The sequence below is a fragment of the Quercus suber genome, unplaced genomic scaffold, assembly GCF_002906115.3.
Source record: "Quercus suber isolate HL8 unplaced genomic scaffold, Cork oak 2.0 scaffold_16, whole genome shotgun sequence".
Classification (NCBI taxonomy): domain Eukaryota; kingdom Viridiplantae; phylum Streptophyta; class Magnoliopsida; order Fagales; family Fagaceae; genus Quercus; species Quercus suber.
Genome location: NW_027069481.1, coordinates 527,801 through 554,958, shown reverse-complemented (window position 1 = coordinate 554,958; position 27,158 = coordinate 527,801). Strand labels below are relative to the sequence as shown.

General features: G+C 33.3%; 1 protein-coding gene across 1 annotated transcript; it reads right to left on the bottom strand.

Annotated features, from left to right (window-relative positions):
* Positions 1-6,737: 6,737 nt before the first annotated feature.
* LOC112027656 (glucan endo-1,3-beta-glucosidase) lies at positions 6,738-12,873 on the bottom strand. The gene is made up of 4 exons (XM_065782746.1): positions 12,349-12,873; positions 10,041-10,615; positions 7,484-7,772; positions 6,738-7,167 (listed from the first exon to the last, which is right to left on the bottom strand). The coding sequence occupies exons 1-4, from the start codon at positions 12,827-12,829 to the stop codon at positions 7,142-7,144; spliced, it is 1,371 nt and encodes a 456-aa protein (XP_065638818.1). The 5' UTR covers positions 12,830-12,873; the 3' UTR covers positions 6,738-7,141.
* Positions 12,874-27,158: the final 14,285 nt, after the last annotated feature.

Here is a 27,158-nt window from a genome sequence, read left to right as displayed (position 1 = left end):
TTTGTAGGAAATATATATAAGGGTTTTTACACTAACTTTGTATTGAATCTAAATTGAGAGAGAGAGAGAGAGAGAGAGAGAGAGAGAGAGATATTACAGTAAAAAAAGATGGGTAACTCTGTAATGGACAACCACTTTAATTAAATTTCATTTTAATTTTTTTTATTCCAAAAACAAAGTATCTTTAGTTTTTGTTGTCAGTTTTATATTGTTCTTATATTGTCATTGTGCTATTTTACAGATGAGCTTTGAGATTGAGATGCAGTTGGTTGGAGTTCTTGAGTACACTTCCTTTTTCTTTTTAAATCTTTTTCCTTTTACATAAAATAGCTTATGATGTTTTTATTTTTTATGAGTAATAGCTCATGATGTTGCTAGTCCCTTTCATTCAATACACTGGACAAGATTGACAAATGGCACTACACTGGACATGATGTTGCTAGTCCCCAGTCTCTCCCACCACAAATTAAAAAAAATAAATAAATAAGCTGTAACTCACAAATACATCATACATTAATGTAAATGCAGTTTTGTCAAAGTCTTCACAAAATAATGTCCATGCAGAGCAGAGAGATGTGTCAGGTGTGCATTATCACCAAGTTGTGGTCATATATATCAGGAACCCAACCATCAAAAGATTTCATTGGATGACAGAGATTTTTTTACTAGATATGAAATTCAATTTCGTTTAGCTACATTTATTCATTCTCAAAGCTTTTCTGGGTTCGATCATTTCCAAACCCAATGACAGAGAAAAGTGCTTAATTAAATAAATAACTAAGCATAACATGTGCAATTAGATGATTTCGGGCTCATAAATGATAATTACACACTTAATATGGTATTTGTGCACACTAACTTAGGATTGGGACCACATTATGAATCCCAAATAAAGGAAATTGCCCTAATCTAGAACTGACTTGTTTCCCGTAATCATAATTAAGGCCATCTGTTTATTCAGTCCTTGCATCGGCTGGCTAACACTTTTTTAATCACCAATATCTCAATCATTCAATCTACCCAAACTCAACCATTTTGTTGCCAATAAGAAATGTACTATTATATACTATATATGTTATGTGATCCCTTGGTTGGAATTGTATTATTAACAGGTTTGGTAGAAGTTGTTCACCATAAGATTTATTTTATAATATAAAAAAAAAACTAAATAATAAATTTTTTTTATTTATATATAGAGTTTCAATCTATGATGTTCTTTTTTAATAATTATACTATTTATCATCAGACCAAGATATCAATCGGTTTTTTGTGTAGACAGAGATTAAATATTAAATCTCTTATTCAACCATTAGAAACTTTACTAGTTAAGCTAATTGAAAATTTAAATACAATTCCTTAATCGATATGCTTTAAATTTTTAAACTAAATTCAAACATATGGTTGCATTAACTAATCACTAGTGCGACACAAACAATATTATCTTTTTAAAAAATTTATTTGAAGAATTTAAGATACAACCATTAAAGAAGTATACTAAATTTTAGTCATTAAAAAATATTAAAATGTAAGTTAAGTATGAGAGAGATGAACAAATTAAGCAAACAAGTGGTTGCCTTCATTCTTTCTGTTAGAAAGAGAGATAAGGTTGGCTTACCTGATCATTTGACAACCCGAAAGTCTTCTGATTAAAGTTGTTTCCTTCCAAAGGCACCATTTGCCTTTAATAATTTCATGGGAAAGAAATTCCAGAGGTCAGTGACTCGTGAGAAAGACCAACCTATAAAGCAATGACAAGAGGGGCCACAAACAATGTCCTAGCCAACACAATTTTCTACTATGGGATGCTATGCTTTTGTTTATCGTCCTTTAATAAAGGTCTAGCGAATTTTGTTGTGTTGAATAAATATATAAGAGAAACATATAGTCGTAAAGTGACTTCTGAGATTCCAAATTATGCGATTCCAAACTTAAGTCATTATGACTACAAGTGAAAACAATACCAATCGATCACGTTTATTTTTTTTAAGTGTACTATAATTTATATAAATTAATTACTAGATTTTTTCCTTTCTCAAAAAAAAAAAAAAAAAAAAAAAAAACTACTAGATTTTTAGACCCAAAATTAAAATTATTGGTTCTTTGAATTTCAGCCTCAGGTACTAGATAGGTTTTTTTTGTAACTTCCAGTTAGCTCAATTGATAAGTCTTTAATAGTTGAATAAGAGATCCGGGATTTAATTCTCATTTACATCAAAAATCGATTGATATTATGGTCTAACGATACAAAGCAAAATTATAAAAGTGAACATCATAAGTTAAAACTCGATCTATAAATAAATAAATAAAAAGATAGGTTTTATTTATTTATTTCGGAGAAACAAATTGATAGGTAAGTTGGTTGCTAAGGTTCCAACAAGTTAGCTCGGATTAATTAAGAGGGTTACAGCTTACTAGAAAGCTTATGTCCAAATCTACTTAATTGACGCGAAACCTACCAATAAGCATCAATTATCAAACATGCAAAAGAAGCTTATGTCCATGACATAATTAAGTGTAGCGAAGCTGATTTTTCCGACAAATTAATGTTCTCTTTGTCTGAATTTGAAATTTTGAACCATAAACGGGGTAGCAAAAGAAGCATCTCAATTGAGGATATTAAATTAAATTAGTTTTCGACATTAATTTTTGACGTGGTCAGCATCATCAATAAGCTATAAAATCTAACCAACACCACCCCCCCCCCACAACAAAAAAGAGATCCAATAAAGAGTAATGCTATGTGATGTCATAACAGTTTCAAAAAAATTATAAATAATAAGTTATTAGTAGTTTTAATATGAGTTCATTACTTAAATTACATTTTTTACACCAATAACAACATGTCAAATAAAATTTATAGTGAAAATATTATAAACATAACATTTTTCAAATGGGTTTTTTTTTTTTTAGAGAGTTTCAACATGTAGCTTCTGTTCCTGATAATAGCGCTTTATCATCAGATCAAGACACCGCTTGGTTTTTGGTGTAAGTGAGAATTGAATCCTAGATTTCTTATTCAACCATCAGAGACTTTATTAATTGAACTAACTGAAACCCACAATATTTTTCAAATGTAAATGAGTTATGAAAAAGTCATGATTCTAATTATTATAGATGGACAAAGCAGGGTTGCTGTTATTCTCAAGCACGTTAGGTTTGCATGATTATCGTGTTAACTGTGTACTTCTTGCACATTTTATTACTTCTTTTTTTTTTTTTTTTAGAAAGTGTAGATTTAATTACTTGATTTCTAATTTTCCTTTAGCAACAACTATTAGCTAGGAGCCTAGTACAGTAAGTTCCGTACTAATCGATTTATTTTTTTTTTTTTGAGAAACATTTAATTATTATAATTTCATCTTACTTCATTGTCAATGTAACATAATATCCAGTGGTGCCGGGGTCCCTTAGTTATGTTATGGTTTTTTTATTCTTCTTTTTTTAACAACTGCTTTTCACAATCCATAGATAACTTTTCTCAATATTACAATCATATAATTTAAATCATATGTGCTTATATATTTTTATGTACTAAGTCCATCTCATCAAAAAAAAATAAATAAATAAAAATAAAACCATTTCATGTATTCCATTATATCAATATGAAATGATGGTCAATCACTACTCATATTCATATCTAATAATGCTCATCATCAGTTTCAATTCAAATTGACTTGATTATGGGACACATATAATAGGAAGAATCAACTTGTAATAACGTGTGTAATCGATCAATAGTTAGCTAGCATTTGTTGTCCATATATATCTAATAGCCTTAGCCCCCATATATACAGTGCTCTCTCTCTCTCTCTCTCTCTCTCTCTCTCTCTTTGTTAGCAATGTGATGGATCTAGAAATAGAATCCTAGATCACTCCAAACTCCAAAGGTCCAACCACCAGTGGACCAAAAGTTTCGGGCTTAGTATAGTTGTTATGTGATGTCAATGGTCAACTAACATTTGTTTGATTGGTCATGAAATGCCTTTTTTTTTTTTCTTTTTTATGGGATATATTGCTTATAATTAATTAAGCTGCATCCTTCCTTTCTTTTTCTCAAATTAGTTATTAAAAGAAAGACCCTCAAAGGGTCCTCTATGAGCGTTGTCTTACTTTTTTTTTTTTTTTGCTAAGTTGTGAGCACTGTCATACGTTACTAAGAAGCAAAGATGTATGCTATCTTGTAATAAATGTCTAAATTACTATATGATAGAATTCGTTGTACTTATTTTGGAGTAACTTTATGGTATTTATCCCTCTCTTCTCTTTTCATTGAAGTTAGGGCAAAAAAAAAAATTTCTTCTAAATAAAAAAGTTAGGCCAAAATAAATAAATTAAAACAAAGTAAATTCTACAAACACCCTTGCACACACAACTACAACAACAACAAAAACAAACAAACAAAAACATACCCCTAGAAGCCAAAAATAAAAATTTGTCAAAATCAAAGTTCACTCAGTGAAAAAAGCACATTACCACCTTATTGTTTTTTATTAGCATTGGTGAATATAAGAATAAATAATATGGAAATTACTGAAAATCATAAAAATTTTATTAATTAATTTGAATAGAATTAGATTAAGGTGGGAAAATCTTGCTCTCTTTAAGGAGATTCAAGCGCTCTATAATTGGCAAGGCTCAAGAATTGAAACATAAAATCTAAACCTTATCCTGACTTGTATCCTCCATGATATAATAGTCCAACAATTAATGTTGTTAGGCTTAGACCAAATATGTTACAAGTGGGTGAACCAAAATTCTTGTTTTAACTCAACCTATCCTTGTTGAGTTGAAAAATTCTTAACCCAATCTAACTCATACATAGAACCTCACCCAAATGAGTTGAGTTGAGTTGGGATAGTGAGTTGTGTTTACATGTTTCATCTCTTATAAAGAAATGGGCTTTCATCAACAATTTAATTAGCACTGTTTTTTTTTTTTTAATAAATCAATATAACTCACATAACATGTCTAAATTATATTCCAAATTTATCAAAATTAATTTTTACAAAACCAAAATAAGTCAAACTAAAAAATTAAAAATTTAATATATCCTTCATTTAGTACTCTTACTAATTCCTATTTTCTCCTACATTACATTTAGAGTATCTCCAGCAGTTTCTCTAAATTTTTGTACTGTTTGGACAATAAATAGTGACATTTACCTTTTACCTACCTACTTTTTCAAATATATTTTCTAACAAATTTTCTATTTTTTCTCTATCTCATTTAAATATTATTCCTTAATTCATTATTTATTCATTTTTTAATACACTTATTCCCATACCCCCATACCCACTCCTTTCTTTGCTAATTTTTTATTCTGTTTTATTTTTTTGCTAATGAACAGTAGCATATAAAGTTTGGAGAATAACTGTTCATTAGCAAAAACTTTTTGAGTTTTAAAGAACCTATTAGAGGACTATTTTATGGTTAGAATCTCTAAAATAAAGATGATTTTGTGTTTGCTGATGCTATTAGAGATGCTCTTAAGCTCAGTAATTTATTAAAATTATAATAAATAAGATTTTTAAAAAAATTCTTGAAAGTCTCTTTTTTTCATTTAATTCACCAAATTATTAATTTATTAAAATGTTCCAACAACTAGTAAAATCAATCTCACGATTAGAGGAAACAGATTAGTACCACCTAATGTCTTGTCATGTAAACTTGAATAGCGAGCCCAGCCTACTACATCCTCCAAAATTGGTCGATAAGTCTACAAATTACTAAGCCTTGCAGGGAAATTTTTCTTTAGCCTTACACTAAACAGAAATCCAATTGATCATTAGACGTGAAAAAACAAGTTGAGAAATTTTCTTCTTTCTCTCCGTTCGATCATGATCCCAAAAATGAAGAAAATTCAACTTCTTCTTCTTCTTCTTCTTCTTTTTTTTGTGACTGAAATGATTGAAAATTCAACTTCTACTCTGTTTAGTAAATGAAATTTCTCCATAGGTTAGACTAAAAACAGTGCACTAGCTTTTTTAGATTAGAAAACAACATTTAAAACCAATTCTATCCCGCTGATTAAGATGACCAAACTCTACGGGCTATAAGCTACTCTATAAAGCATATAATTTCCACCGAAGAGTTAATTGGCAACATCATTAAAGTCTTCGATTAGGGCCCAAATTTCTGGGAGGTCAGGGGAGATCAAAGAGTACCTTAATTGGACTTAACAACGCATGTGACATTGACTGAATCAATAGGATGTATGTATAATGATAGATGATAATATAGCAATTTATTATGTATCGCCCAAAATAACCCAATTTAGTGTAAAATTCGTTTGCATTTAACCCTAAACCGTGTATTATCTACATATATCATACCAGTGTTTTCTATATATAATGTAAATGTTTAAGACTTTACATTGAAAACGTATGTCGTCGAGCTAAATCACGTAATTTTTCTTTCTATTTGCTTCTGCTGGCTAGAAATCTCTCAACAATTTTCTATTCCTTTCAATTGATTTTAACAATGATAAATAAGATTTTGAATTATTGATCGAAAAAGCAATTGTGTGTGTGTGATTAAGTTAAGGTTGACTACGTATGGCGTTTGGATGTGGATTAAAATTATAAATTATTTCACTATTCAGCTTATTTTTGCTACTATTCATGAGCCTTACTATACTATTTCAACTAACTTTTACTTTTACCTACAGTACTTTCAGCAATAAGTTTTCAGTTTCAACAAAATAAACGGTATCCAAACAGAGCCTACATATTAACAGTATGCTTGTTCCGGTATCCATTAAGACCTTCTAAAAGAAAAGGAAATGCAAGTTGATCTACCCACCACCACCACCACCAGAACAACAAAAATATGCAACCTAAGCTATACACTTTCTTTTTAGAATCCCAAACCCTACACTTTCATTTCACATGAAATCGGGAGTATCATTCTTGATTCTTCAAAGTTTTATAATTTTACACAATTCTTCCCATTATTGGCCTACAGTAACTACAATGGCCTATCATGAGAGTATGATAGGCCCACCTTTTATGCAGTGCAATTCACTGTTAAATAAATTATTATGCAACAATTAATTATATAACGGCATATAATTAAATACTTCCTCCAAGTATGGTTTGAGATACCAGGCAGTCTTTACACCCACAACCTTTATCTCAAAATCTCATGCGAATTTACAGGTGCCATAACCTGCACAAGACACACACAAAGAAAAGAAATATTAAATTTTGCTTAATTAAAGTTTCAATCCTTATGATCTCAGGCTACTATTATAAAGATTAGACCATTTTATTATGGTACTCTGATTACATAATATATTATAAACCTATTTAAAAACATCTATATACTACTTTTATGTTCATGTGTTCTAATAAGTATTACTGTTTTCTTAAAAAAAAAGTTGTACTTATATATATATATAAAATTAAATTCAATCATGTAATATAGTATAACAATTAAGTAAATGTATTTAAATTTAATCTTGATATAAACCAAACACACTTACTTGGGCTGTGGGAGATTAGGACTCCAGAATGAGAGAAATCACAGTTGTAAGAATGTTGACCCTTGGCCTTAAAGAATGCATTCATGGCGTAGGATGCGTGGGACCTAACATCATTGGGTTGGTAGCAGGCTCCACCGGCTTGAATGGGCCTGCAATCCACCCCTTGGCTGCATACATAGTCTATGTTTGCCTGTAACGCTGCATTGCTAACTCCTGCTTTTGGCACACACCATGCGGCAGATCGGTGTCGGGGTCGCGTGCTCCCTCCCCCTCTTCTTCCTCCACTAGACTGTATAATAAAAACAAAAACAAAATGATTATGATATATGTAATGGACACCAAAAATCAATTAGCTTCTTAACTTAATGATAAATAACAATTATCATGAAACGAATTGAACGCCATAAATTTGAAGTATTATCATATTTATTAAAAAAAATTATGGAAATGCAAAAATTAATTTAATAATGTGTAAGCATAGCATTGGATCTAACAAGACAAGATCTCATCAGATGCCAGGGAAAAGAAAAAGAAAAAACTACTGTATCTTGAAAAAACTACTGTAGGTTTGCTAATCCGTTTTGAAATTGTTCCTTTTCAAAGTACTTTGTTTTTTTTTTTTTTTTTTTTAAATCTCACTTTTTTTTACGTATAGTTTTTAACTCAATCTGCATGAACTTTATGCAATTTAATATAACACAGCTTTTTAGTTGAAGCATTAAAAAAAATTTAAAATTGTGAAAATATGATTTCGATCTCCAAGTCATGTGGCTGATTTTAATTTTATGCAAGAACTATAGGATACTTCAATTTAATTATTTAAGTTTTAAAAATGTCTCAGTATCACTTTTTTTTTCTATCTTATCATTTCTATGTAATCGCCAATTGTTATTGTGACAAATGTTTTTTGTTAAACATTAAGATACGTTGAATTTAATATTTTAAAAGAAAATATTTTGTTCTCTAACTTGCATATTACGTATGTTTTAATTTTATAATATTAATATGTGATCAAATATTTTTTAAGTATTTCAAAATCTCCATTTTCTTTAAGGAATTTGTAGTTCAACTGAAAACTTATAATGTTTTCAGTGAAAGTGTCTATGAATCAAATCTTCTCTTCCCGAACTATCAAATTATAAAAATAAAAAATAAAAAGCACTTTCATGTGAGCTCCCCACTAATTTCAAATCTAGAAAATCATAGGCTAAGGACCCTCTCCTTTAGGCTTTGAGAACTCTTTATTTGTTTCTCCAAACGACTTGAAGCTCCTTCATAAAGTTTCATTTATGTATGTTAATTAAAATGAAGGACTCAAAGGCTCATAGCTTAAGTTTGTTAAGAATATGATGACAACTAAATTACAATTTTGTGAACTCCAAAAGAAAAGTAACACCTATGCATCTCACTCAATGCACATGAGATATTCACTTCCTCTATTTTCGCTTCTTGAGTATTTTATGGTCCGTTTGGATTTAAGGGAATGGAGGGGGAATAGAGTAGAATAAATAAGAATTGGCCTCAAAATAGCCTATTTTTAACTAACTCTACTCTACTCCCTCTCCTTCGCCTCTCAATCCAAATAGGCCCTTAGAGTTTATCCCTTACCAAGCTTAAAACCCTTATCTTTGATTCATCAAAAAAAAAAAAAAAAAACAATAATAATAAAGGCAAGGGTAACCTTAAAACATTTTTAAAATTTAATTCAGAAACCTTTTTTAAGGAGATGATAGGGAAAATAAAAAATAATAAAAAATAAAACTTAAAAAATTTTAATTCAAAGTCAGCATTAAATTCTAATACTAATTAGTTCAAACAAAAAATTATATTGTGACCAAAATATTAATAGTATGATGAATAAATTTACAAAATCAAGAGCCAAACACATATATGATCAATATAACTGTGTGGATCATGTGTGTAGAGAGAGAGAGAGAGAGAGAGAGAGAGAGATTGTTCTTACTTCATGCCCCCATTACACGGAACAATAATTTTCTTGTTTCTAATTTTTTTTTTAAATAGTTTTAACCTATGACTTTCATTCCCGATAATACCCTTTTATTATCAAATCAAGACAACGGCTGATTTTTTGGTGTAGACAGAAGATCGAACTCTAGATCAGTTATTTGATAACAAAAAATTTTATTAGTTGAGTTAACTGAAACTTACTCTTATTTCCACCATTAAAAGCAAAAGGAACAATCAGATTTGAACAATTATTTTTAAAACCAAACAAACAAACATAAAAGTTAAAACTTCCCCATACTCTTCCATGGCCCTCTTAAAGAAGCCAACTTGCTCTCCTCAATAAATTCAAAAAGATATTCTTTTCTTTCCATGTTATAGATACTTCAATTGACCATGATTTCTTACACCCAGTAAATACTAACAATATAAATTAAACCCAAACAACAACAACAAAGTAATTTAATGGTTTAATCCCAAAATTTTGGAATCAACCATAGCTCATCAATAGAATCATCAGGACTGATCATATGTATTTTTTTTTTTTTTTTTTGGGAAAAAAAAACCCCAAAATGAAACACAAATATCAAACCTGTCTGCGCAAAAGCCCAGCATCATAAATCGGAGTGAAATCTGGTTGGAAAATACCCCAGTTCCTCTCAGCATTTGGACCTGGCTTAAGGTTCTCGTTAAACATGGCGAAAAGGTACGTCTCAAATCTTCGTTTAGGCATCAATGGTGTGCCTCTACGTGAGTTAACATGCCTAACCAAATGCCCATTAAAAATAGACGCATGCTTCGGGCTACAGGCCACGTAGCCATCGCAGCTGGTTGGCCAACCGGTCTCGCCCACGACCATGTTCACGTCTCCATATCCACTAGCTTTCATGGCTGAGTGCATAGCATCCATCATGGCGTCGAACATGTTTGTGTACCTAAGGCCAGTGTATCTGTCAAGGATACCCGCATTGCGCTTGAAGAGAGTGTAGCTTGCTATAGTTGGTGCGTAGTTGAAGTATGGGTAGGCATTGACCATGAAGGGTGACTTGGTTTGGCGTAAGAACTTGAGCATGGGTCCGAAGACGATCCGGTCATAGCCTGGCCTGAATCGGCCTTGACTTGGTGGCTCCGACTTTCCGAGTATGGCAACAGAATGAGGGATGTTACCTAGTGATGAAATACAATTTAAGAAAATTCGAAGGTTAATTATTCAATACTGGAGGAGCAATGTTTTGAATCCGATATTAAAATGTCAAATTAACATCCAAATGATCTCATATAATGAAAGGCATAAGAAAATAATTTGAAAAAAAATTCAATATGTCAAGACAAGAGCAATCAGATGCTTAAAAGGTCTTTAAAACTAATTAGGTTCAATTTTTTGAGCTTTTAATACTCTTTTTATTTGTTATTAAAATCTATGCAAAAGAAAAGAGGTTGTGTTAAACATTTTTATGTGATTATTATGTTTCATTTTTAATTCAATAATTTTAACTATTGACCCCTAGTACCGTTTGATAGGATTAATTTGTTTTGTTTTCATGAAAATCTAACCAGATAAAAAAAAATTGTTAATTATCAGGGGCAGCGTTACTCTTTGGTCAGGGGTTCAAATTAACCGCCTGACTTCCCAAAAAAAAATATATATATATATATATATAATATTTTTTAGTTTAATACATTAATATTTTCTTAAAAATATTTTTGCACACCCTAACTTAAATCTTATGCACGCTTATTTATAAGTATTTTTTACTCTAAAACAAAAATAAGTATTTGTGAATTGTAAGTGTCACTCTTTATTATAAATTTTTTTATTATGTGTATGAGTGTGTCTAATATTGATTTTGTGCATTACTTTTTTTTTATAATGTCATTTGTGTGAATAATGACGTGTACGTGGATGTTTGTGTGTAAAATATAAATATAATATAACTTTATATAATTTAATAATTAGGAAATAGAGAGGATTTGTTACAGTTTTTTTTTTTTTCTTTTTTTGAGAAATAGAGGATTTGTTACATGAGTGTGTATAGTTATCATGTTATTATAATTTTTTTAAAAATTCAAGAAACAAATTGCAAAGATAGCGATTATTCAAGTATTATTGGTTAAGTAAACACGTAGTGAATTATTTTATATATGAATGGGTGTGGTTGTGTGCATCAATAATTAATGTAGAGCCAATGAGTTGAGTTTAATGATCTAATTTAAATATTTTTATAAAAACAATGACAAATATATAATATTAACTACAAAAAAATAAAAATTTAGACAAAATTAACAAAATAAAATGGTCATAACTACCTATATTGGCAATAAATACTCATAATGAACTATTGTGTAACAATTCAAAATTTGAAAACTTGTAGAAGGAAATTGTAAAAATTCATATATATATATATATATATATTTTTGTCTATAACTTGATATATTCAAATTCTCTTTTTATTATTATTTTTTAATTTAAATTTCTTAATGACCTCCCTAAACAAAATTTCTGGAGCTGCCAATGTTAATTATTTAGATTTTTTTTACAGCAGGACACTTTTACGTGATTATTATGTTATTTTTTAATTTCAACTTTTGACCATACCGTTTGAAAATAGGATTCATTTGTTTGTTTTCATGAAATCTAATCAGAGAAAAGTTGCTATTTAAATATTTTTCTTTTAATAAGACACCTTCATGTGATTGTAATGTTTCTTTTTTAATTTCAATAATTTCATCCGTTGACTTTACTGTTATAATTTGTTTGTTTAGATTGGATTCTAGATTTAAAATGCAAGAAACCAAATTTCCATTAAAAAAAATCAAAATTGCCTAAAACAGATGCCTATATAAAATTAAAAAGAGCATATATACCAATACCCAAAAAAGAGAGAGAGGCTGAATTAGACTAATTTCTCTAACTCTAACCTTGATGTTATAGATTCTGGCGAGAAGAAGAGCCTTGTGGATTGACCTCATGGCAGGAACAAGCTTCAAGATAAGGTTGTTATCACCGGTGTTAAAGATTTCATTACCAACAGCAATATAAAGGAACCGTGTCTGAGGGTAGAAAGGGACAATGTGATTGGCAACCCATTGGCGAGCATTGTTAAGGTCTACAAGGGCTGGGATATCCCCATTGCCAACAGTCACGGTCACGAAAATACCAGTATTGGCAAAGGCTCGGAGCACATCAGGGTTGGTGTCAAAGATTTTGACACTGTCAAAGATGGTCCTAGTTTTGATAAAGTTGGCAACTTGAGCTGGTGGTGGGAGGTTATTGCCAAGGGTGCCATAGTTTATGCCTATGGAGCTTGAGATTGTGAAGAGGTGAAAGAGAAGAGTTGAGAGGAAGAAGATGCGTTGAAAATAGGCCATGGTTGTGGCCATTGTTGTTGTTGTGGATGTTGAAAGAGAAGAGAAAAGGAAGGGAATTGTGGTATATTTATAGTGTGAGGAGAAGGATTTTATTACTATTCCGAGTGTAATTCGGTTGTTTTTGGATAATTTTTGTTTGTTTTTTTTTTTTTTCCTAAATTGGTTAAGCTAATGCTAATATTTTTGCGGATCAAGTTTGTTTGTACATGCTAAAATTAACCTTTAAAACTAATAGTTTTGTTGTGGACCATGTATTTTTTTGTGCAATCCTATCCAATTCTCAAACAATTTTACATTTTTGACAGAATTTTTAGGTAGTTTTTAACCTCACATAATACGAGAAGGTATACCAATCTGCACATGTGAGGTCCACTTTTATGTGAGAGAAAAAAAACATGCATCCGATGCATGATTTATTTTCTTCCACAATAAAATGCTCAACTAGTAGTAGGAAATTTAGACAACAGTGCTTTCAGACTTTGGAAAAAAGAGATCAAATGGACTTTGTTCTCTTTATTTTTTTTTTAATCATTTTATTTTTTTTTTTAAATTATGCCAAGGTTTCAACACTATCATCGTTAATTTAGCGACAAAGGACACAACAATTTGAATCAATCTAAAGGAACATTGTCTAGCTTATTGCTGAAAATTATGGATGATACCCCCAACAATCACATAGGATTTGAAATCATTTGTTAATCTTTTACTTTTCTTTTTATTGAGAATCTTTGAAAAATGGTTGTTGTTTAATGTTTACGTCTCCAAGTCCAAATTCTGGTCTGTAGGAGAGTCTTGGATAAGGCAATACAGTCAATGGTACAAATTGGCAACAGTCGTAGATTTTGCTGAATTGTTTAAAAAAGTATGACTTCGGGTTCCTGATCTAGCTCGTATGATACACGCGCTGTGAACACGAATATAGCCGTTTCGAATTTTCCAAGTGTGAAACCGACCACCACATCTTTTTGACTGTTTTTAGCATCATTCTAGGTTGTGCTCCAATAACGTACGCGCTTTTCCTCGTAAAAGGAAATCTAAAAAGTGAAAAAGTGTTTTGCGCGTTACGCGGATTTTTGAAATGTCAGATCTCTCACAGTCTACAATACATAGAGAAATTCAATTTGGGTTTGGGCTAATTGCCCTTCTTTGAATTGGGCTTAACTTGTTTTGATTTTGTTCTTGAGTGCAAATCCAAGTCCAATTCAACCTTTGATTGGGTAAGAAGTAAGAAGTAAGAATTGCTTCGGCTAAGGAGCTTGCAGCTTGAGCTTCCTGATTGAACAATTTGTCTCCAAAACTAGGATGAAGTGGTGGTAAAAGGCTTATACATTTTGGGCTCAAATGGCATTATTTTATAGCTTTGATTTTATGGCCATTGGATCAATCTCGTGATCACCCATCTTAAGAGAAGGTATTTTGTATCAAATGATACTATTTTTTTTTTTTTTTGAGCAAAAACGATATTAGACTTTATTATTTATACAAAAATTATATTGTACAATAGGGAAGAGAAAAGAATGGCATTCTTCTAATCAAACAATGACATCTTTTTTCTCTTTTGTGATACTAGCCAAGGCTAGAGCAGCGATTACATCGTAAAATAATCCTAATTAAATAAAAAGAAAAGAAAAAAAGAAAAGAAAAACTATTGCTAATGTTATCCTCATCAACCTCAAGAGAGCAGTTTCTATCATTATTCAAAAAATCAATTGAGTTTAAAAAATTTCAAATTGCAAGGTTATCCTCATCATTGAAGTAGCAGTACAAAGTGGGTTCAAATTCTTCTTCACTTGTGTATTGAATTTGAAAGATGATGCACATAGAAACCAATAAAGCATCAAACGACAACCTCTTGATTTACCAAAGCATCAATAAGATACGGGGAAGAGTCTTTAATCTAGCAAAGCCAGTTATGTCTAGCTTGGTTTTAGAAGACAAAGAGCTTTGGGACCTTTTTCACTTGCCAAACAACGAGATTCCTGTACCACCTTTAGGATCCCCAGCCCTTGGCAGTTAAGACTTAAAATCTTCATCGAGGAGGAGGAGGGGTGGAAAAGTACCCCCAACAAAAGACTGAGATACACTCAGACTATCAATACTAAGAATATTTTTCTTATGGACTTGAGATTCTAGAGAAAAATACTTTGAAGACATACATTTAGTCGAGTGTTGAAGACAAGATGAGTCATCAGCTAAAGCGTGATTACTGGAGCTCCGTAAGATGCGTTTCCATGATCGAAACGATGATTTTTTCTAGCCCGAAAAATCCTCACTGTCGTTGGGAATTAGCTCCATCTCCATATCCTCTTTCGAATATCCCCCATTTAAATTTATGTTATCCACTGCCTTATCCTTCCCACCTACTAGTTGTTGATTAGTATTTAGAAATTGGTACCTATCCGTCTTATCAGCTACTGGAAGAGTCCTATTTAAAATACACTTCTTAGAAATGGGATTAGGCTTATCAAGTTGTTGCCCAGAGTCATTGCAATCCACCAAACTACTAACTGATAGATTTTCTTGAGATTTTGAAACTTGAACTAATGTGGGAATATAGTTTTTTGAAGATGGGGACTTAGATGCAACTCTATCACATTCAAAATTTGAAACTTCAACAAGATCAGGAAAATCTGAAATTTTATGCTCCGAATGTCCTAAGTCATCCAACTATTGTCTGCATATCTTCACAATAGATCCACCGAGTTGTTGTTGATGGAGTTTAGAAGGTCCATCAATATTCTCTTCCCCTTCAGTGGCCAGACTAACCTCTTCTTCATCATCCCTAGACCTTGGTTGGCAGGGACTTCCTTTTTTCTGATTGATTTTTGGAGCTATAGCGCGCATCCATGGACCAAATTGAAACTCATCCTCATCCGTGTGAAGGCATCCTTTATTTATCTGCTAACATTCATGATCTTGATGATCGAGTATACTACACCGATAGCAAAAGGTTGGCAACCTCTCATACTTAAAAAAGACACAGCCTTCTTCCATATCTTCAATATGAATCATTTTTCCCCTCATAAGAGGTTTTGTGATGTCAATATTGACCCGAATTCGAAGAAAAGGACCCCAAGCAAAGCCACTCTTTGGAGCATCAACCAAAAGTGGAACACCAATCTCCTTCACAATACAAGTGCCAACAACCTTATTCATACTTTTAATAGGGATGTTGAAAACCCAAATCCAGAAAGGGGAATATTGGAAAGCAACATTACCCGGGCTAAGGTCCTCATGGAAACATTCAAAAGAATTAGATTATGTTTGGTAACAGTTTTTGTTTTCTATTTTCAAAAACTTGTTTTTGAGAATATAAAGAAAAAACAATTTTCTTGTATTTTTGAAATCAAAAACATATTTGGTTAGTTGAAATAAAAAAGATAGTTTTTTGAAGAAAAAAAAATAGGAAATACTAAAATATGTTGTTATTAGGATTTGAACTCTAATGGTAACTCATTAAATGAGATGGATTCATTAAATTAAATGCATGTTTTTATTAACTTTTGAAAATTAGAAACTGAAAACAGTCTTTTGCATGTTTTTAGTTTTCTTCACAATTGAGTTTTGAGAACAATTTTTGTTTTTTGTCCATTTTTGGTTGCCAAACAAGTTTTTTAGTTTCAAATTTTTTTTTTTTTTTTTTTTGTGGAAATAGAAAATAAGAGGAAAAAACAGTTACCAAACATACCATTAGCTTCCTATCAAAGGACCAAGGTCTTTTATCAAGAACCTCCTTCATATCTTCCTCTCTTACAAAGATAGCTAGAAAAAGATTACTTCCCACTTCCTTAATAGTAACTCCATGCAAACCACGCCAAAGTTTTTGGATGGTAGATTTAAAGGCCTCCTTGTTAAAATCCTTAGTTGATTGGAGTTTGAACAAGATACTAAACTGAGCATGATCTTTAGAAAGAGCCACCTCTTGAGAACTCACCATCAAAACCCCTTTTTCTTCTTCCGAAATATGGAACTTCTTCCACAGCTCCTCCGTAGCAGCATCCATAATACAAACCTTTGTAAGTCTAATAAAATAATATATGTAAAAAATACTACAACAAGGCGAAAAAAGAGGTAGGTGAGTAAGAAAGATAGAAAAAAAAAATCCTTTACCACGATCAGCGGAGCTAAAACATAAAGGTTTAAATCTTACTAATTCACTAACAAATGAAAGACATGTGTTAGTAGATAGTTATTTTTGCACACATGTCTTTCGTTTATAGAATTTTGATATGGATAACGTGGTATAATTTGATATAAAATACTTTTTTCCATCCTAGGACTCAAGATAAGTAACAAGTCTTCTAAATTATGAAACAGACAAAATGGACAAAACTTGAAATTTGATAAAATCATTTTTCCCATTTACATATACAAATTTTGTGAATCTCTTTAAGTTATAAGCTTGGTTTCTAAGTTATCTTGTTTAAATCCAAATGGCATTATTTTATAGCTTTGATTTTATGGCCATTGGATCAGTCTCATGATAATCCATCCTGAGACTCGAGATAAGCTAAAATTCTTCTAAATTATGAAACGAAAAAAATGGACAAAACTTGAAATTTGATAGGATCATTTTTCTCATTCACAAAGCACTTAAATACATATTCCAAGTATAGAAATCACCAAAATATAACAAAATGACAAAATTTAGCTACAAAATTGGTTGTAGCATGAGGCTACAACCTTACTCAATAAAATACTACATATTTTGAAAATCTAACTGTAGGGACTCGGTTTAGAAAGGTTCTCTAACAATACATTTCTAGAGAGTGGGACGAAAGGTTAGGCCCTAACAGACTAGCAACGGAACACGAGCCACTTTTCACCATTAAAGGGGAGTGAACCCAATTTACAACCAAGGGTAGCTCCTCGGCACTTGTCTGAGGAGGTTCCTCCTCCTCGACTGCTTTACTCATCCTTCTTATATAGTTCTCCTCCTCCTCTCTCCTTCTTCCTTCTGTTGATCATCCATTTACCTTCCCTCTGACCGTCCGTCCCATTAGAGGCCTTATCAGTACTCGAGTGGTTCACAATGATCAATGTTACCCTGTCAAGGGGTTACATCCCCATTAATGCGGCCAGGGGGGTTAGACGAGCGCATTTAGTGCAGAGGTGACAACCTGTTCTGGGTCTGTCCCCCACTTGAAATTAGCCTCGGTATGCCGAGGACAGGGATGTCCTCGGCGGGGTCCAAAAAAGCATAGGTCTTCATACACCAGCCTCGGACGATCATCCCTCATCGGCATGGGCCTTGGACCGAATGCAAAATGGACCCAGGCTACCAGGCCTACGGGCCCCACACTAACCGTTGAATTACATGTTCTTTACGCTCTTAATACACATGTCAAATTTTGTATCAATCGAATATTATTTACTATATGATCTATAAAGTTATATTTTATGCATAATTTTAAACTACAAAAACTTGCAATTTAAAAAATTTATTGATGATATAGCTATTGATCTTTAATTTTCTAGAAATTTTGCAAGCATAAAGAATATAAGAAGAAGATGTAATCTAATGGTGGATTTGTCAAAATTCACATTCAATAAAAAGATATTGATTAAGGTTATAATTTTGAGCTACAACCAATTTTATAATTAAATTTTGTCCATAAGAAAATAGACTCAGTAATTATAAATATGATCCCATCACTAGAATAATCCTTTTCAGTTTTCACACCCCCCCTCCCCAAAAAAAAAAATCTCATTCTTAAACAATGTTAGTTGCAATTTCTAGCAAATGAAACAATTTCACTATTTATTTATATATAGTGAATTTCTTCTTCCTTTATTGCATTCTTTTCATTGCCCAATGTCAACATTCCAATTGCAACATAATCAAATCATCAATTAGAATAACTTGTACTAGGTACTAGAGGGGCGGAGCCCCCAAAATTGTGAAAATTTCTTTATATATATATATATATATAATTATTTTAATGTTTTCAAATTTTAGCCTATAAAAATAAGAATTGGTCCTCCCAAATATTCGAATTAGTTCAATAATGCTTTTAAAAAAATATATATTTAGTTTATTTTTCTCAATTTTATTTTTTATTATAAAATGTGCTCTTATATCTGTTAAATATTTGATAAAATTTGGCACCAAACATGTTTGGATCTATCTTTTTCAACCTATTATGTGGCGATTAACAAGTTATTGACTTATTAAAAAAAAAAATCTTGTCACTAAAACTACACATGAAATGTCTCTTTAGTTGTCACATAATGGGTTAGAGTAAAATAGTTTCAAATATATTTGGAGCATAACTTATTACTCCAAGTTTTGGATCATTCATGTTTTTGAAAATTTCATTAGTTCAATTGAAAATTTTTACTTACTTTAGTATAAAATTTGATAATTTGTATTAAAAATGAAATTTTTTAAGAATTTCACTCTGAAAATGGGGAAAATGATTTTTATTTTATGAAAAATTTTCATAAAACATAATTTTAATTGAAAATACTGAACTTTTTTTTTTAAGTGTTGTATATATCTAACTTATCAAACAAAAAATTGTCACTACAAAAAAAAAAAAAAAAAAAAAAAAAAAAAAAGCTAGCTATAAGGGTTTTTTTTAGCCGCATTTATAAAAACACAACTATAGATACCTTATAGCTGCGTTTGTTATAAATGCGGCTAAAATTATGAACCTATAGCCACGTTTTGCTATAGGATAGTTCTGTAGTTGCGTTTTTAGTGTTTGCAACGGCATTTTATCCGGTAAGGCCTATATCCGTGTTTGAAAAACGCGGCTATAAGTTCAACCCAATTTTTTTTTTTTTTTTTTAATAAAAGAAGTCCTACAGCTGCTTTTAGAAAACGCAGCTATAGTGTTGCCTGTAGCTACGTGTTTTAATCACGACTATAGGTTGAACAAAATATATATTTTTTAAAGGGCCCATAGCCGCATTTTAAAAAATGCGGCTATAGCCTGCCTACTACTACATTTCTTTAAAACGTGGCTTAAAGCATGTTTATAGCTGCGTTTCTTTAAACGCAACTACAAGTTTGATATAAATTAAAAAAGAAGAAGAAGAAGAAGAAGAAGAAGAAGAAAAACCCTTAGATTACTCTCTCTCTCTAACCCGGTCTCTCACCTTCTCTATCACTCTCTCCCTTTGACTCCCTAACCCTCACTGCCAATCCACCCCTTTCTACCACCGATCCTCACCACTCTCTCCCTTGAACTCATCACTTCGATCACCAGCACCACCACTACGGTGGTCTTCTCCATCTCTGAACCAACTCTCTCAACCTCGAAATCTCTCTCTAATTCTCGGATCTGAACTATCTCTCTGTCTCAGACCACCATGGCCAAAGCCACCCAAGCTCATCACCACCACCACTGACAATGGTTTCCCGTCTCAACCTCAAAAAAAAAAAAAAAAAAAAAAAAGTGAGACAGAGTCTATTAGGGTAGAGATAGAAATTTGTGGGCCACCAACACGTGAGCCACCTCCACCAGCCCTATGTCCTCCCGCCACCACCAGACCACCAGAACCACTATTAATATTTTTTAAGAATTAGACAGTAAATATGATTTTGGTTAGATTAGAGTTTAGACTAAGGAATTCGGGTAGAATTGGTTCTTTGGTTTTTGTGGTATTTTTATTATATTGGGTTTTGCCTAAGGAATTTGGATTAGAATAGGTTTTTTTTTTTTTGCCTATTTAGGTTGTATTCGTTTTGGGTATCTCCCTACATGCATGGAATTTCATTTATGTTTTTTTTTTTTTATAATTTTTTGTAATTGATATATATTTCATTACCTCTTCATTATATTTTTGTTTCTATGTTCTCTTTGTTCATTTTTGTAAAGTTATTTGAGTGCTTTTTTTTATAATAAAAATAATAAGTTTTTCCTGCAGTTGTTGATAAAGGCTACGGCGTTCACTAATCACAATGATTGAGGCATTAGAATGAGTACCAAAATTAAAGGTATGTTTTTACGAATTTTCCCTTTATTTTTCTGGTCCTTAATTTATACTTCTGTTAACAAGTAGTTGATTTTGTATTTACATTTAAAAACACCGAAAAATTGGCACTTTTTGTTTTGGTGGATTAAGGAAACGTTTCAATAATATTTTTCACATTTTAGTGATGTTCAATCTCTTAAGTGGTAGTTATCTATGAACTTCTTTAAAAGATAGCACCCACTTTAAAAACCAATTAATGAAACTAAACTATGGAGGCAACATTCTAGCTCCTAGGTAGTTACTAATTTTGTACCTTTCATAATCATTCCCACAAAAAGCCAAAAGAGAGAAAAAAATTTCCCCTTTTTTATCCCTACGCTTTTCTCCCTTTGTAACTTATTTCCTGCACAACTTTGAAACTGAAGACAGTTCCTTTTAGAGAAGGAAAAGGAGAAAGATGAGAGGCCGATCTGCAGTCTTCACCTCCAATAGGCACCTCTTCTTTCTCCCACCATTTTTTCCCCTAATTTAAATGGTTAATTTGACATGCTTACTATTTTTTTTTAATCTCTGTTTTCTATTATTAATTGTTGTGTTTGGTTTTTTAGGCAAAAATTTAAAGCATAAAAATCTAGAACCATCTGAAAACCAAAACTACAAATTGTTTTTTATTTTCATTTTACTTTTTGCTTCCAATTTGTGTTATGTTTTTTTCTTTATTTCATATATTTCTTTCTTTTTTGGTTTTCACTTTTCAGGAAACAAATGTCTCTTCTCATGAAACCTTGCAGCAAGTTGTTCTCCTAGGCCTAGCACAGATTCTGATGTGTACCTCTCATTTCTTTCTAGACTTTGTTTGCTCAAGTAATCCAAGTTATTGCTCTCTCAACTCACTATTATTCTCAACTTTATTCTTATCATCTATTAGAGTTTCAATTTTCATTTGGTTTGGAATTTGTTCTTCTCATATTGAAGTTGTTGATTTACGCCCAATATATTTAGAATGAGAATTTAATCTAAAGTTAATTCTATTGGGGTTTATGCCCTAAAATTCAATTTATTGGCATGTCATAAATAATTAAATTGTTTAATTATATGAGACTATCTATAATGAACTAATGGGACATTATCTTAGTCCATAAGATGCATAGTATGTGATTTATGTGATTTAGTCACAGAAGATATAAATCGCAAGTTCTTTGTCAACTCAGAATTTTAGTTCATAGTCGGTGATGAAATTGGGCATTTCATTTGCAAAGATTGTAACACATCAATTAAGATGATTTGTCTTAATCATGGAAGTGGAGACTTCTAGTTGATGTTTTGATATGTCTTAAGAGTTAAGACATATTGAACTGGACCACTGTGAGATTTATTATTCTCCTAACAACTGTCAAATGAATAATCAATATCACAACTTCTATTTACATCAACTCTAAATCCTGAGAAAATAATGGATCTGATCATGAGATGTAAGTTGCTTTGATATATCAGGAGTGAGATCTATAAGTTAAGGTCAAAATCTCAATATGTTGGGCAACCACATGTTGATGGAACATATATTCTCAAGATGAAATTCATAATCTCTTAACGAAGATATAAAATATTCCCTTGAGATAAGTTTAATGGGTTTGGTTATTCAGAGTATTAGGCCCAACCACTTTAATAAGTAGTTACTAAAGTATATATTTATGAAATTGTATTTCATAAATATATAATGAATAACATAAAAGATTAAATCGGGTACTCAAGGATTAAGATGTAGTAATCTTTAAAGTGGCATTCTACATTCATGATTTTGTATTACTACAAATATTTTAATGAAGGAGTTGCATGTATAATAAAGTCTTGAAATATAATTTATTAATAAGGCCTAAAGTGCAATTATATTCTTATAGTGGTATTGAATATAATTAATAGTAACTTTGGACTTGTCAAAAGTTGATAGAAAAACCCAAGGCCCATTGGAGCTAATGTCTTATTGGTCCCTTTTGGTCCCACTCTAAGCCACATATTAGAACTCAATTGGAATGGCCCAAAAAGCTAGCCCAATTAGATAATCAGTTATATACAAGGAGATAAACATACAGAATTTTATAGAGTGTGGTTTTTGATAGTTCTGGAAGATCAGTGGGTTGGAAATCTTCAGACTTCGACAATTTTGAGAACTGGGTCCTGTAAAACCAAAACCAATCAGAGTGAAGACCGGTGGAGGCCGGCCTATAACCCTCCGATGATGAAGTTAGAAGGCTGGAATGGAGAGGAAAAATATCTAAGTGTTTTCTTCCTTCTCTATGTGAAAAGTAAAAAATGTCCGAATCCTTTACCTTTACGCAGGATCACGTTTATATAGTGCGTGGAACGGTTATTGGCTTTGATAACCGTTCCTATTGTCAAGGAGTTCACCAAAATCGGAGGTAACTTCCATAACTTCCTTAGGCGTCGTTTCATCTGAACCAATGCCCCTTTACGAGCAATGGAGGTTTCGATCCTTTGGTTAAGGATGCTTGGCTCGTCTATCCCTAATTAAGGGTGGAAGAGCCATGGCATGGCCATGCTTTCCTCGTCCGTCATTTGTGGCGGACGAGACCATCCTCGTCCGCCCCAAAGGAATGACGGACGAGACCTTCCTCGTCCGTCCCAAAGGAGGGACGAGGCAACTTGGCTATGCTCATTTTTCTTATTTTTCTTCTCTTTCTGTAGACGAGCCATATGGACAATTTAAGGTGGTATAATTTTGTAGCATCATCAGTTGCCCCTTGTTCATTGGGTCGTCCTAAGATAAAAAAAGGTGTGTTAGCAGCAGTTAGATGTGCTACGTGTCAAAAATTGGTTGGTGGAAAAATCTCGTCGATTGATCTGCCCGAGAAGTGTGCCACGTGTCCCTTAATGACTGGGTGACGTCGCTTCAGATGCCTGAGCTTTCTCCTTATAAATAGTGGAATACCTCCAGTACCCTCTTCATTTCTGAAATTTCTTTCCCTGTCCTTCCTCGTCTTAGATATTCGTTTAGAAGCTTCACGCGTCTATAGCCTTCCTTCGTCCTAGATCCAGGTATTTCTCTTTTACTCGTCCTTAGTTTTCCTGTTAAGATGGTAGACATTGTACTTTCCTCTTCTAGTGATAGTATAGATAAGGCTATAGACGAATATAATGACGAGAGTAGTTATAATTCTAGTAGCGATAGTGGCAGTAGTGGGGGAACACCACGGACGAGGAGTACGTCTCTGGCGTCCCTGGGCTTCCTATAGAAGTTTTACAAGAACAACTTAGGAAGGCCTCTGGGTCTCGGCTGGTACTTCGTCCACTGACCCTCGTCCTAATACTTTAGATGAAGAAGAAGTTACTGTATATAGTTGTGCGATAGATATCCCCTCCAAGACGGACGAGCAGAGACTGAAAAACCTTAGGGAGGGGTACCAAATTCCAGACGAGTTTAACCCAAGGGTACCCGTCCGAGGAGAATGGTGTTGCAACCCTCGCTTTGGGATTGGCGTCTATGAAGCTTACCTCTTGGGGGTTTAAGATTCCCTTTAAACGCCTTCACTAGAGAATTGTTAATTAGGTTAGGTTTAGGTATATGTCAGTTTAACCCAAATGCATGGAGACTAATTGTCTCAATGCAAGTTTTGTGGAGTGAAGTATTTGAAGGGACCGTCCTCTTACTGTGGACGAGTTCCTTTTCTGCTACAAACCTTCAAAGATACACCAATCCTCTGCTTCCATCAATTTACAGCCAGGGGTAAAGACTGTAGGTTGATCAAGTCCTTGGCCTCGTCTGACAGAAAATGGAAGACGGAATTTTTCTTCGTCTCTGGTCCTGGGCTGGAACCCCTGTAGAAGTTGGCCAGGACTCGTTTGGCCGTTATACTGGGGACCTAGGAAACCTTCGTCCTGAAGGTAAGTTGTTCCCCTTGTTCTTTTTCACTTGTCTTTATACTTTATTTATCTTAAATATCGACGGCCAATTAACAGGAGTATATATTTTTTTTTTTCAGCTATTGAACGTCCGTCCTTAAGCAAGTTTTCCGTGACCGCGTCCATAGAGCTCGTCTTCACACGGATAGGGACTTTCACTCTTTGGTCTCACTTAGACGCCTCGCCAAGTGGGTTTAGGTCCTAATCCATCCGACGAAGCTATTGCACACGAGGTCACAGTTAGAAAAAGTAAGTTTCAAGTCTTTATCGTCCTTGCATTTTGTTCTATTTTATTTCTAAAGGTATTTTTATCTTCTTTCCCTTTTTTTTTTTATAAAAAGGGATGGCGACAATGAAAGGAAACAGGGGAAAAGATGTAGTTACTGAGGGTGATCGTCCTGAAGGCGATGTCCAGACTCGTCCTTCGACTGGGGAGAAAAGGAAAACCTTGTCAAGGAACTTAGACTTGGGAAATCTCCCCAGTCGTCGAGGTAAAAGGCCAAGCCCAGCTCGTCTCAAGTGGTCAAACCTCCCTCGTCTCAGCAGCCAACGCAGGTAGTTGATGTGGACTCGTCCACTCCAGTTGAGACCACTCCGTCCCAGGCCACTCCGTCCAGGACCGTGTCAACTCCGTCTCAGCCTCCCAGAATGGCCCCTTCAATATCATTGAGAATGAGGACTTAGCCTGGGAACGCTTTAAGCAGGCTGTGACGGACGAGGACATAAACGTATGCTATGATATGTCCCTTAAAGATTTTGAACATTCTGGTGTTCATGATCTCTTCAAGGTAATACCTCGTCTTGAGCTATGATTCACCTTCCTTCCTCGTCTCTCTTTCCTTTTTTTTTTTTTTAAACTTGTTTCTTTTTCACAGGGGATGTCAAAGTTTATAGCAGCGTCCAGGCAAGCAACGGGTTGGACAAGACGAGGATCCTGCTAGAGACGAGGATCCAGGAGTTGAAGGCTGAGGCAAGGCAATGGGCTGAAGTGGCTGCCAAGACCACAGACGAGGTGAAGGAGTTGAAAACCTTGGTTGAGGAGCTGAGAACCAGTGCTGCAGAGAAGGATTCTCGTCTTGAGGCCTTGCAGAAGAAAAATGATGAGTATGATGCCCTTCTTTCCAACGCGAAGGAGGATGCAGTGGCTGAATTCAAGTCGTCCACGCAGTACACTGAAGTCTTGGACACTAATTACGCAGCAGGTTTGAGGATTTTAGAAGTGAAGCTGTGGAAAGGTTCCCTGACGTTGACTTCCTGAACGCTGCTGCCACTAGTTCTCTCATCCAGACTGGCTCCGATGACGTCAATGTTGAAGACGACGCTACAACTTTGCCCCCTCAGGACGCCGCCAATGTTTCTCCTCCTACTTAGAAAAATTTCCTCTTTTTTTTTTTATGCACTTCTATTTGGTCCACTTTGCGACCACCTATGTAATTTCAATACATTTGCCTCGTCCGTGGTTTAGGACGAGGCTTTAAACAAGTTTATTGTGCAAAGATTTTTTAACGTTAGATATACCCTCAACTAAATGTATTCTCGTGGCATATGTATGGACGAGTTTATTTATGTTGCTTGCCCAACTTCGTCCATTTTGCGTATATATTTGTCTACCATTTTCATTAGAATTTCAAATGTAGTTCCTTCATGTGACATGGTAGCAATTCAACATAACTGGTCTAGGGACCTGTTAAAAATGATAAAAACCAGCCTGCCTTGTTTATGGACTTGGCTAATTTTTATTCTTAAAACTGAAGGCTTTCATTGTACTCGTCCATATTTGGATTGTTTTAACAAAAAGCCCAGTTTTTATACTTTGAAGTCTTAAGGCTTTCATTGTACTCGTCCGTTTTTTGGATTGTTTTAACAAAAAGCCTTAAAATATAACCAGATGCTTCTCTCATCCATGGCTTAACATACACTTATCTATGCATTTTTGCCTATGTATTTAAATGTAGTGTTTTAACTTGCCTGTGTCATGGACGAGTTTGCTTGGGATTTAAGGCTTTGCTTCATCCTTTGATAAAGACGAGGATGCCCTAATGCTTTTCCCTTTGGGATTTAAGGCTTTGCTTCGTCCTTTAATATGGACGAGGATGCCTTAATGCTTTTCCCTTGGGATTTAAGGCTTTGCTTCATCCTTTGATATGGACGAGGATGCCTTCATGCTTTTCCCTTTGGGATTTAAGGCTTTGCTTCGTCCTTTGATATGGACGAGGATGCCTTGATGCTTTTCCCTTAGGAAAGCTTTTCATTATATCCCTTAAGTAAACTTCAAACGAATGTAGTATGGGAGTCAGTAAATTACACAACATTATGTACATTCCACAAATACCATTCATATCATAAGCATTGTTCAAAGACGGCAGGCTCCTTAGGCCAATGCCTTTATTTAAACATAAACTATAACGCCGTCCATAAATTTAACATTACAAAGCCACGCCAAATAATATAATAATAATAAAGTTTAGTTGCTGAGCTCGTCCAGGCTGATATTCTACTG